Source organism: Babesia bovis, chromosome 3 (assembly GCF_000165395.2).
Source record: "Babesia bovis T2Bo chromosome 3, whole genome shotgun sequence".
Lineage (NCBI taxonomy): Eukaryota > Apicomplexa > Aconoidasida > Piroplasmida > Babesiidae > Babesia > Babesia bovis.
In genome coordinates this window covers 792719-805001 of record NC_010575.1, presented here as the reverse complement: position 1 = coordinate 805001, position 12283 = coordinate 792719, and the positions used below count along the sequence as shown (strand labels likewise).

The 12283-nt window shown below is 41.0% G+C and overlaps 6 protein-coding genes across 6 annotated transcripts; 4 read left to right on the top strand and 2 right to left on the bottom strand.

The window, feature by feature from the left end:
* Positions 1-31: 31 nt before the first annotated feature.
* Positions 32-1030, top strand: BBOV_III003610 (26S proteasome non-ATPase regulatory subunit Nin1/mts3 family protein). Its single transcript, XM_001611443.2, has 4 exons — positions 32-345; positions 384-731; positions 767-815; positions 851-1030. Exons 1-4 carry the CDS (start codon positions 61-63, stop codon positions 988-990), a joined length of 822 nt encoding a protein of 273 aa, XP_001611493.1. The 5' UTR covers positions 32-60; the 3' UTR covers positions 991-1030.
* Positions 1031-1055: 25 nt separating this feature from the next.
* Positions 1056-2798, bottom strand: BBOV_III003600 (protein kinase domain containing protein). The gene is made up of 2 exons (XM_001611442.1): positions 1999-2798; positions 1056-1963 (listed from the first exon to the last, which is right to left on the bottom strand). The coding sequence occupies exons 1-2, from the start codon at positions 2533-2535 to the stop codon at positions 1079-1081; spliced, it is 1422 nt and encodes a 473-aa protein (XP_001611492.1). The 5' UTR covers positions 2536-2798; the 3' UTR covers positions 1056-1078.
* A 714-nt stretch (positions 2799-3512) lies between these two features.
* Positions 3513-8721, top strand: BBOV_III003590 (putative carbamoyl-phosphate synthase large subunit). The gene is made up of 3 exons (XM_001611441.2): positions 3513-3748; positions 3787-4037; positions 4073-8721. The coding sequence occupies exons 1-3, from the start codon at positions 3703-3705 to the stop codon at positions 8672-8674; spliced, it is 4899 nt and encodes a 1632-aa protein (XP_001611491.1). The 5' UTR covers positions 3513-3702; the 3' UTR covers positions 8675-8721.
* A 514-nt stretch (positions 8722-9235) lies between these two features.
* Positions 9236-10731, top strand: BBOV_III003580 (mRNA decapping domain containing protein). Its single transcript, XM_001611440.2, has one exon. It carries the CDS (start codon positions 9345-9347, stop codon positions 10695-10697), a length of 1353 nt encoding a protein of 450 aa, XP_001611490.1. The 5' UTR covers positions 9236-9344; the 3' UTR covers positions 10698-10731.
* An 86-nt stretch (positions 10732-10817) lies between these two features.
* On the top strand, positions 10818-11579 carry BBOV_III003570 (putative ribosomal protein L24e). The gene is made up of 3 exons (XM_051767620.1): positions 10818-10867; positions 10911-11246; positions 11411-11579. Exons 2-3 carry the CDS (start codon positions 10914-10916, stop codon positions 11549-11551), a joined length of 474 nt encoding a protein of 157 aa, XP_051623430.1. The 5' UTR covers positions 10818-10867; positions 10911-10913; the 3' UTR covers positions 11552-11579.
* Positions 11580-11582: 3 nt separating this feature from the next.
* On the bottom strand, positions 11583-12268 carry BBOV_III003565 (uncharacterized protein). Its single transcript, XM_051767827.1, has 3 exons — positions 12145-12268; positions 11992-12109; positions 11583-11957 (listed from the first exon to the last, which is right to left on the bottom strand). Exons 1-3 carry the CDS (start codon positions 12209-12211, stop codon positions 11624-11626), a joined length of 519 nt encoding a protein of 172 aa, XP_051623775.1. The 5' UTR covers positions 12212-12268; the 3' UTR covers positions 11583-11623.
* Positions 12269-12283: the final 15 nt, after the last annotated feature.

The following is a 12283-nucleotide window of genomic DNA, read 5'->3' as shown; positions in this document are numbered from 1 at the left end:
TGTTGGGAAGTGGTACACCTCGACGACATACACTACTTTATATTTGACATAATTGCATTAATGGCTAATACAGAGCTTGAACGTAAGGTATTAGCTTTGCAACAGGCGTTTGCGGATGCTTCTGCGAACCCTGATGCTATGAGCACCTGTGCCGAACTCTTGGAGCCATTGAAAGAGGACTTAATTCGGCACCAACTTAATGGAAACGTTTTTGATGATCATTTTCTGCAGCTAGCTCGTGAGGTGTATGAGATCGGCGCATTAATTTCACTAACGCTTGGTGATATTGATTCCTTTGATTGTTTTTATTCTTACCTTCATCCATTTTACTTTGATTATACTCATGTAGGTTATATATAGGTGATTGTACAATACATTAACAGCTATCTACTCCTAGTACTCGTCTGGACATCATTTTGGGTCTCCGTTTATTATACCTTTTAACTGAGAATCGCATCGGTGACTTTTACATGCTTTTGGAGTTAATACCCGTTGAAGTGAGGTCGAGTGCAAATATAACGTATGTCGTTGAGTTAGAGCACAACATGATGGAGGGTAATTTAACTCGTTTGATTGACATGCGTCAAACTGCATCATGCCCTTACTATCAGAGTTTAAGTTTCAAGCTGGCCGACACTGCTCGCAACAAGATTGCTGCATCCATGGAGGCGGCTTATTTATCGTTGAACGTCGACGCAGCGATTCACATGTTAAAGTTGGGTGACATCAGTGTATGTCTTTTTATCTGTATATTATATGTATTTAGGAGCTATCCATGTTCATCAAGTACTACAATCAAAGTAAGGTGACTGAAGGTGTGTATTTTAATTTGGATTACAAATTTGTTCAGACCCATGTGGTATTCAGTGGAAGATCGAAGGTACGCGTGTGATATTTGTTAGAGAGGGCAATGACCTTGGGGGTATTCCATCCAAGGATATGCTTCGACACTCCCTTAGTTACATTGAGGAGCTTGAGAAAATAGTTTGACTGTTGTTCACGCTCTAGCGATGCACTACTACCACGGCCTTTTGGCCAACTAACATCGGTTTTTTATATATAAAAAATTACACTTTATTTATTGGTGCACAATACCAAGTTTGCGTTTGGTGTTTTCTGACATTGCACTTAACTCCTGCTGCGTGAATTCTAGGAGATTCTTAGGCACGAATATATTTGAGTTTGGATTGTGCAGGATATCATTAAAGAAATCATGACCTAGTGCTTCCAACGGCCTGAGACGTTCCTTTGGATCATATCTCAAGAATTGGGACACAAAATCGATTGCTACAGGCGGGGTGTTGGTTGGGAATAGCCTTGTAAGATCCGCTGCCCTTATATTAGGGAATGTTACATTTTGGTAGTTCGGATGCATTGCATACATTTGCTCGATCGTCGGTGTTCCCAGAACTTGTATTATTTTAACCAGCTGATCGATTGACGTATCGCCTGCAAACATGGGTTTACCCATAAGCAACTCTCCGATAACACAGCCTATTGACCAAATATCTATGGCTGTTGTGTATTCAGTTGCTCCTAACATGAGTTCGGGTGCTCTGTAAAAACGTGAGCATATATATGCGACGCTCATTTCTCCAGCTCGCAGTTTCTTTGCCGATCCAAAGTCACATAGTTTGAGAACATTTGTCTCTAGGTCAACTAGTAGGTTATGTGGCTTGAGATCTCGGTGACAGACGCCCACGGCATGTAGATAACCCAATGCCTTACACAACTGGAATGCATACACTTTAATCAGTGCAATAGGCATTTGGTTGTATCTTTTGAAGTACGACCTCATCATTCTGTGTACGGTTCCCGGTACGAATTCCATGACTATATTGAGATAGATTTGTGTTTCCTGCTCTCTCACAACTTCGGTGTAAAAGTGGTCAAACATGTAGACAATGTTTGGATGAGAAAGTTCTAGCATGATGCTAAGTTCGCGATTTTTATAACGTGGGTCCTATGATTATTAAAATCTGAATAAACTGTGCTTACCTGTAGCACCTTTTTAATGGCTACCTTATTTCCAGATTCCACATGTATAGCCTCATGTACAACTCCGAATGATCCATTACCGATCATGCGTTGTACTTGGTATTTACTTTCGGCTTCAGGTAATGTATCTGCTCCGGGCACATGTTGAGCGGGATGGCTACCGCAATGCATGGCATCCATATTGTATATACCTTCTGAAATCGTACCATCCGCTCCCACTTGATTATTACGATGTGAGGCATGTAAATGGCGACTTTGCGCCTGAGATACGACTTGGCGTTCGGGAGGTCTCAATGTGGTTGTTCCCGTTGTTTCATTGTATGCTATCATCCCACCTTCATTTATTAAATCTATATTCGCTATATGGCTGCTGTTTGAAATATTCAGGTCGGTGCTATACGTATCCGCTGCGGTCGCCTGTGCGCTCTGTGTGTCCGTGGTGGACGCCATGGCGCTTTGTGTATTTGATGCGGCCATTCTGTTAGTTTGCGCATATCCACGAGAGATCCTCGAATTTGGTGCATTAATGGAATCCATATCCACACTTTGTATGTCAATTTTGGCCTTCCCTATAGCTTATCCTCAGACAATATCCAGATTTGCTATTGGTATTCTGTTGGGAATCTCTAATGTATTTTAATTAATTAAATGTTTGCAGCAATCGGTTCACACACAGCCTGATGAACGTGTTATTCAACCTAACCTTTCTAGGTTTAAATGTCCATTGGCAAATACCGCATTGGGTACGATTAATCTTTGCTTAGACAAAGGCGTATAAAATCAAACTAAATTTTAAATTGTTTATTAAACACCTTTAAAGATAAGATTTGTTATGCTTCGACCGCTGGATATACATTTACCTCACCAATGCGGCGGAATGTGGTGATTATACCACAGGATTGGCAGTGACTAGCGCTGGTCAACACGCCATTTTATTAACCCCTAATATTTCGTTTATCAATGAAATAACTGGATTTGCATATTGTATCTCCCGATAAATGAAAAATGTGATTTGTATACTGGGTCAATCATTGTGTTATACAAACAACTTCTCTATAGTTAGTGAAGCCAAAAAATGCCGTTTTATTAAATTAAAGAACATTTGATATGCTATATACAATTTCATTTGATTATATTATTCAACACTTTTCACTATCTTGTGTGTGCATTCTTAACAGATGTTTGACAACATTTCTAACTTCCACTGTTTCCTGTTATATAACATTAGCGTTCATGTTTAATCTGTCTGTATATACAAACAGTCCATTCATAAGCTGGTGGCTTTAGGTTTGGTTATTAAACCCGCATTTCATTGTTGTGTTGTTGTTTTTATTGAATCCAATATCGTACTTTCCACTATCAACAAAATTTGCCTAGTGTGTATAACAATATTATTGCGTAATATGTGTGAGTCTGTTTCATAGGCTTGTTGACGTTACTATACATAAACGCGTCTTGTGGGTTTTTTATTCCTTCGTCGGGCACAAAAATCTTCTATTACAGTATGAAGACGTTATAAATAATTTATAATACGTACCTGGGATATTCACAAAACTCTCTGATATTCTGTGTTGATCTTTGATTCGATTATTCCTTTGGTGTTACTTTGTCTATGCGTAGTTTCTATTGATTCTATGACATAACTCTAGACATTGTTGATTCCTTCATTATTACTTTTCATTTATTTATTTTGGTTTTGTTACGATGGGTCATAAAACGGATTCTGCTTTTGACGTTTGGCGTCCAGAGGGTATGTTATGAAATTCCTAGTTTTACTTTTATTACCAGAGTTGACGACTCCCTTGCCAGCTAAGTTACTTCTCCAAGATGGTACTGAGTTCAATGGGTATTCTTTCGGTTATGTTGATGAAAACTATGACTATGCCGATCCTACTAATTTATCTGCCACTGGTGAGGTTGTCTTTTCTACCTCTATGGTTGGCTATGCCGAAGCATTGACTGACCCTAGTTTCTTAGGTCAGATTTTAGTGCTAACATATCCATCTGTTGGTAACACGGGCGTCCCGCCAAGTGAGCAGGTTAGTGTTATAGATTAGATAATAGACTGGTACAGGACGAATTCGGTGTTTCGAAGTGGTTTGAGAGTTCCCGTATTCATGTGAATGGTTTTGTGTGTTGTGACTACTCTATATACGAATCGCATTGGTCATCTTGTAAATCCTTGTCTACATGGTTACGCGAGGAGCGTATTCCTGCCATATCTGGTATTGACACTCGCGCATTGACAAAGCACTTACGTAATTGCGGTTCTACATTGGCTCGTATTATCATTGGTCCTAAAAGTAGGGGTCTGGTGAGCCCTCGTCTGTTGGAATCATCATCATTTTATGACACTAACAACCCTGATTTAATGAGGAGTCTGCCGGATCCTCATCCAGTTCTTTACACAATGGCTGAAATTGATGGTGAGCGATACGTGACATCGTATGAATTTACGGTTGCTGAGCTTGATGATATTTTATCTCGTGATCCGTATGCTTGCACTTCATCTGATCTGGATGTTCATTTTGCTTCGAAAAAGAAGTTTTGTGGTTATCCTAATAAACCGGTTAATGATTGTGCTAGTGGATCTGGTAGTCTATATTCATCATCACTATCACTTAAGGGCGTGACTTTGGTAGTGATAGTTGACTGTGGCATTAAGAGTAACATAATTCGCCTGTTTCTTCGTATGTCACCCGTTCAAGTTCGTGCTCTCGTCGTTCCTCACAATTTTGATTTCAATCGTATCCCTTATGACGGTCTGATTCTATCCAACGGTCCTGGTGACCCTTCCGATGCTACAGTGACAATTGCTAATTTACGTCGTGCTATGGAGCGCACTACTCCTATTTTTGGTATTTGTCTTGGTCATCAACTGATGGGTCTTGCTGCAGGTGCTAAGACTTACAAGATGCGTTATGGTCACCGTGGATTTAATCAGCCTTGTGTTGATTTGCGTACTTCTAAATGTTACATGACATCTCAGAATCACGGTTATGCTATTGATGAGGAGACTTTGCCATCTGAGTGGTCTACTTTATTTGTGAATGCTAATGACGGTTGTGTTGAGGGTATAATTCATATGACTTACCCTTGGTTCAGTGTTCAATTTCACCCTGAGGCTAGTGGTGGTCCTACTGATACCTTATTTTTGATGCGTGATTTCATTTATAGTTTGGGTAAGAGTGGTTCTATTCCTCTTCACATTCGTAGCATTTCACCTCACGTTCAATGGAAGCGTATTTTATTATTGAGTAGTGGTGGTATATCAATTGGTCAGGCTGGTGAGTTTGACTACAGTGGTAGTCAGGCTATAAAGGCTTTAAAGGAGTCTGGTGCTGAGGTTATATTGGTGAATCCTAATGTTGCTACTGTTCAGACTAACCACGGTTTGGCTGATGTTGTATATTTTGAGCCTATTACTGCTGAATTCGTATCAAATATTATTGAGAAGGAGCGTCCAGATGGTATTATGTGTAGTTTCGGTGGTCAAACGGCATTGAATTGTGGTATCGATTTGTACAAGTCTGGTATACTTTCAAAGTACAACTGTGAGGTTTTGGGTACTCCCATTGAGACCATTATAAACACTGAGGATCGTGCTTTATTTAACCGAAAGCTGGCTGAGATCGGTGAGCGTTGTGCTCCTTCCAAGGTGGGTACTGATGTTGGTTCTTGTATATCTGCTGCTCAAGAGCTGGGCTATCCTGTATTAGTTCGAACTAATTATGCGTTGGGTGGTTTCGGTTCAGGGTTGGCGTCTGATGAATCTGAATTACGTTCTATTTTATCTAACATTTTCAGTACGAGTTCATGTCGCAAGGGTGGTTCTGACACTACTGAAGCGGGCTCCGGTTCATCATTTCCTGTTGAGGACGTTTGCGTTTACATTGACAAGGCCCTTAAAGGTTGGAAGGAGATCGAGTTTGAGATAATTCGTGACAACAATGACAACTGCATATCACCTGCTAGTATGGAGAACTTTGACCCTCTTGGCATTCACACTGGTGACTCCATTGTCGTTGCTCCTGCTCAGACTTTGACTAACGTTGAGCTTTACAAGTACCGTGAGATTGCTTTTAAGATAGTTCGTCATTTGGGTATCGTTGGTGAGTGCAATGTTCAATTTGCTGTGAACCCTGACACTGACGACTACTTTATTGTTGAATTGAATGCTCGTTTAAGTCGCAGTTCTGCACTTGCGTCTAAGGCTACTGGATATCCTCTTGCTTACTTTGCTGCTCGCATAGCTCTTGGTTTTGATCTTGTTCAGATGCGTAATGCCATTACGTTGGTCACCACTGCTTGTTTTGAGCCAAGTTTAGACTACATTGTTGTTAAGATTCCCAAGTGGGATTTACGTAAATTTGAGTATGCCGACAATCTTTTGGGTAGTAGCATGAAGTCAGTTGGTGAGGTCATGTCCATTGGTCGTACCTTTGAGGAGGCTATGCAGAAAGCTTTACGTATGGCAGGTGACGGCGTACTTGGTTTCAACAGTGGTGTGATGTCCGGTGCTGATCGTGAGGCTATCACCGACGCTTTGCGTCGTCCAACTCCTGATCACGTTGCTGCCATTGCTCGTGCCTTTGAGCTGGGCATGACTGTTTCTGACATTCATGGTTTGACTAAGATTGACCCTTGGTTCTTACATCGTCTACATCATCTCCACATTCTGAATGCTCACCTATCAACTTTACCATCTCTATCATCCTTTACTCCTGCTATGATGCGTTATTACAAGGTCTATGGTTTCAGTGATCGTCAGATATCTCGTGAGATTGTCAAATCTACTGTTTCTGAGGATGACGTTCGCGAACTTCGCAAGTCTTGGGGGATAGTACCTTTTGTAAAGGTGATTGACACTATGGCTGCTGAGTACCCTGCGAAGACTAATTACTGTTATTTAACTTACAATGGCATTGAGAGTGACGTTTTACCTTGCGGTCCTATTGATTCCAAGGATTCTGTTAGTGCTACATCTATAGTTGTACTTGGTTGTGGTCCTTATAGGATCGGTTCCAGTATAGAGTTCGATTGGTCTGCTGTTAGCTGTGTGAAGGCTCTTCGTAGCTTGGGTCACGCTGCTGTGATTGTTAACTGCAACCCTGAGACTGTTTCCACTGACTATGATGTGAGCGACCGACTATACTTTGATGAGTTGACTGTTGAGATTGTTGATGCGATATATCACTTTGAGAATCCCAAGGGTATTGTTATATCTGTGGGTGGTCAGACTGCCAACAACCTTGCTTGCAAGTTACATAGTTTGGGTCTTTCCATTTTGGGTACTAGTGTTGAATCTATTGACCGTTGTGAGAACCGTAACAAGTTTTCGAAGTTGTGTGATGTTTTGGGCATTGATCAACCTGCATGGGAGGAGTTTACTTCATTTGAGGGTGCCAAGCAATTTTGTACAAAGGTTTCATTCCCTGTCTTAGTTCGCCCATCATATGTTCTTTCTGGTGCTTCTATGCGTGTAATTGTATCTTTTGAGGAGTTGGAAAAGTACCTTCAGACATCTGCTGTGGTGAATCGTGAGCACCCTGTTGTGATATCTAAGTTCATTGAGAAGGCCAATGAGGTTGAGGTTGACTGTGTGGCATCTCAGGGTATTATACTGAACTACGCCATTAGTGAGCATGTGGAGCATGCTGGTACTCATTCAGGCGATGCCACATTGATTTTACCCGCTCAAAACATCTTCGTTGGTACTCACCGTCGTGTTAAGAAGATAACTCAGAAGTTATCTCGTTACCTTAACATCAGCGGTCCATTCAACGTTCAGTACCTTTGCAAGAACAACGAGATCAAGATTATCGAGTGCAATTTGCGTGCATCTCGTACTTTACCTTTCATTTACAAGACACTGAATGTGAACTTTATTGACCAGGCTACTCGTGTTATGGTTGGCAGTCCAGCTCGTGTTCACAATATTCAATTGATGGACATTGATTACGTTGCTGTTAAGGTTCCTGTATTTTCTTTTGACCGTTTATCACCATCTGACCCTGTGGTTGGTGTTGACATGAAGTCCACTGGTGAGGTTGTTGGTTTCGGCGCTAACAAGTACGAGGCTTTATTGAAGGCCATGATGGCTAGCAATGTTCGTCTTCCTACTAGTGGTATGTTGATATCTCTTGACAGTGACGTTGACAAGTTTTTGATTTCTCGTACTGTAAAGATGATATTGGAGTTAGGTTACGACGTGTATGCTACAAAGGGTACATACGAATTCCTTTCTAGGATTAATGAGGTCCCTGCTTCGGGTGCTTCTATAACCAAAGGTCTTGATGTTCAATCTTTATTGGCTTGTAGTCTTCAGTTTTTTGAGGACACCATAGGGGATAGTCTACTTCACGCTGGTAGTTCTCATAAGTGTGGTCGTTTACTTTGCTGTTACAAACCTAGTGAGGAAGGTGAACCTAAGGCTGTAGAATTGATGAAATCTGGTGTTGTTGACATGTTTATCAATGCTGCGGGTTGTGCCATTCCAAATCGTTTATCTGATGGTTACGTTATGCGTCGTGCAGCTGTTGACAACAAGGTTACTTTGATAACTAGCATGAAGTTGGCTAAGTTATTTATTGACGCCTTGGTGATGCGTCACATTCGTACTGCTAAAGGGAAGTTATTTTTCCACAACAAGAGTCATCAGGAATATCTGAATTAGGTTACTTCTGAGGGTTGTTAAAACGTTTCTAATATTTCGTGTTTTGCTTTATTCTTTGTGGAATTAGTTATCATCCTTTAGTAATACATTCCTGGCAACGTTAAAGTCATTGATTTATCATGTTAGTGATATTTGTCTAAGTTCACTGCCCTTTTGACAGTACTGGGACCTAATGTTTCACATGGATGCATAATACAATCCGGTACCAATTATACATATTACCACCATTCAGTATGCTTTAATGATAACGGCCCAGATTGTTCACCGGTGCCCCGTGTCTTACACACTGGGATATTGATATTTATCAGTTCATTAACAAGCCATGAAACCATTTAAGGTTATATCTGTTAATACGGTGCTAAAATAGATGATGTAAAATAGAACGGTACTATATTGCCCGGGTTATATCACAGTGTGTCGATGTTGTGTACCTTCCATATTCGTGCGGGTCTTCCGATCTACATGGTGCGTTATACGAAGCTTTTGATAAAATTATTTTCACAATTTATAATGCAGCATTATTATTTTGTTCGATATAATCCATATCATTTTAAATCATCAGTATTTTGAATAGAAGCGGTATTTTTAGTATACATGTTCTATGAGCTACCCTCATTAAGCTGCGTCTGATGGTGGCGCTGTTGTGTGTTTAGATTATTGTTTATTGTCAATGAGTTCTGATCCTTCTGTCTCTGGCGTTTTAGGCAAGGACAGTTCCTCCTCTGCGCTACGCGCTCATTTGAAGCGTGCTTTGGGTCTTGATAAGGGTCGTACTGAAGTTTCTCAGCATGAAACTGATATTGTTCACCAAGGATCGCCATCGCATGTTATGAATGCGGGGTTGCCTCCCCCTTCTCCACGTTCCTCTGCCACTGTGGCTGGAGACGCTGTATCATCTTTAAGTCATCCTGATGTATCTAGTATGTCTAAACATTCTTATGAGGACGATGATAGTGACGACTATATGGACGTATCACTATCACGTGCTAAATACCTGAATGCTAATAAAGATGTGAACCCTGATATATTGGATCAAGCTTTATCGGATTGTTATGGTCGTTTCGTTGCTTTACTTCCTGAGGAGGTACTTCGAGATCATGTTCATTTATGTTTTTATTTGCGTGATGCATATTGGTGGTATTGCGACAAGTGGGTTGTTCGTTATCCCTTAGACCTTAAGAGTATGAGTTTCGGCCAGTTCTTATCTTTGGTATGTCAGGATTGTGCTTTATTGCGTTCATTTGTAAGTGCCGAGGATCAGAAGTCGTTATTAGCTCGTTGGAAACTTTACAACCGCAGCATTCCTTTGCGTGGTGGTGTTTTAATAAACGAGAGTTGTGACAAGGTTCTTCTTGTTCAGGGTTACCAGAACAACCGTTGGACATTTCCTCGTGGTAAGATTGACGAGGGTGAATTGGATTCTTCTTGTGCAGTTCGTGAGATTTTAGAAGAGGTTGGCATTGACGTGAGTGGTTTGATTAACCCTGATATTTATGTTGAATCTGAGATTGAGGGTCGCAACGTAAAGTTATTTTTTATACCCGGTGTGAGTGACTCCATTGATATGCAACCGAAGACAGATTACGAGATTCGCAGCATTGGATGGTTTAGCTTCAAGTTGTTTCAAGACTCGCCAACTCGTCGGAACAGTGGTTGCTTAACATTCCATGTAAAGCAGTTTACGCGTGATATCATAGACCTTATTGAACGGTTTCGCGCTGGTAAGTTGCGTGAGCAATTTCCGGTAGCTTACGAGACCTTTTTACGTACGGGTGGCAATTGTCCAAATCGCATGTTACCTATTTTATGGAACGACAGTGCTTCTAAAAGTGAGAGCACGTTACGTTACAACGAGGATGACTGTTTGGTTACCTTTGGTGAGAACAGCGGTTGGTCTGCGGACGAAATGTTCCGCGTGAATCGCGAGAAGTTTGGTGTCGAGTCCACCTACACCGGTCAGTCTCCCGACGGTAGCACTGCGTTGAAAAGGGAACGCGAGTTGATACCTTTTGATTTAGAATAATATTGTTTTTCACGTTAATACATAATACATAGGTTGTTTAAGGTCTATTGGTTTCGGTGGGGTCGTGTCGTACCGTGTCCCTTTTGTTCCGTTTTTCCCGTTATAACCACTATTTGCCGTTACAAAATCGGCATATAATAACAACAATTGTTGTTTATTGTTAAATATCGGTATGTTATGGCTATGAAATCTTTATACTAACGTGTTGTTTAGGAGATGGCAACTGTAACGACAACTATTAAGACTGAGCTTTGCTCTTTTAGCGACTACAGGGTTTATCCTGGTCGTGGTCAAAAGTTTGTTGCTCGTGATGGCAAGGTGTACTTCTTTTTGAGCTCCAAGTCTGCTTCTTTACACAAGCAACGTGTGAAGCCCGCCAAGGTGAAGTGGACTCCTAGTTGGCGCAAGGCTAACAAGAAGTTCCAGACTGAGGTATCTGGTCGTCGTCGTTCTAAGAAGGCTGCTCGTTATCAGAAGGCCTTTTTGGGTTTAAGTTTGGAGGAGCTTAAGGCTAAGCGTGCCAGTGCTGCTAAGGCCAATGCAAAGATGGTATGTTTCTTTTGTTCTATATGAAGGCAGAGTGGTTCTTGTTGACATTATCGGCTGGGACCTAGTGCCCTTCGTACAATAACGCTCTATTGTTTCTGTGGGCTATATGTTTGTCTGCTTTACTTTTGAGCTACATGATATCATTTGTGTATAATTATTTTCAGGATTCCAAGCAGGCTTTGATCGCTGAGGCTAAGGAGAAGGCCAAGAAATTGAAGGGTGCTGTTGCTAAGGCCACTGGCCCTGCTCAGGCTAAGCCTGCTGCCATCCCCAAGAAGATGGCCAAGCCTGCCATGCGCAAGTAACCTTGATTATAATATTGATTGGGATACCATGTCTCTTACTTTATGCTTTGCGATATGGGTATATATCTACGTTCACGACAATATGGAGTCGTGGCTATCTGTTTGCGTGGTTATCATTGGTTTATATGACGACATATCAGCGCTTGACATGGCGTTATCTGACTCTGCTTCTGATTCCTTACGGGAGAGGCTTGGTGTTGATGGTCCCATCATTTCAGATCTTTTGAGTATTGTTTGTAGTACATGGTCCATTCTGCGATTTTTGTTTTCTTGGAAGTAGTGTTCTTCCTTTGTAAAATCGTCTATCAAGTTTAGCGTTTGTTTAGGTATTTCCGTTGTTGCGGCTACTACTGCAGCTGTTGCTTGTGAGAGCGATCCTATTATACTTAGTTTATATCCAGCATTCCTGTATCTATATATGCATATGTATAATTCCATACCCATTGTACGATTGTTCTTCACATTCCTGTGTACTTTCTAATCTTAGTTTCATGTCGGCATTTGTTCTTCTTAGGTATTCATTCGCATGTTCAAGTTTTCTTATTTCTTCGTGTATACCTGTGTTAGTTGGCTACTGTCGTGATATCACATACTTTGTAGATCCCTTTTGAGGTTGTTATGTTGCCTAATGAGCGCCTGGCGCTCTGTTGCCGATGCCATATTTTAAATAACTATCAAATTTGGGCAACACAGGAGTCACATGTTGATAATTTGTGAATTAACAAATGTTCT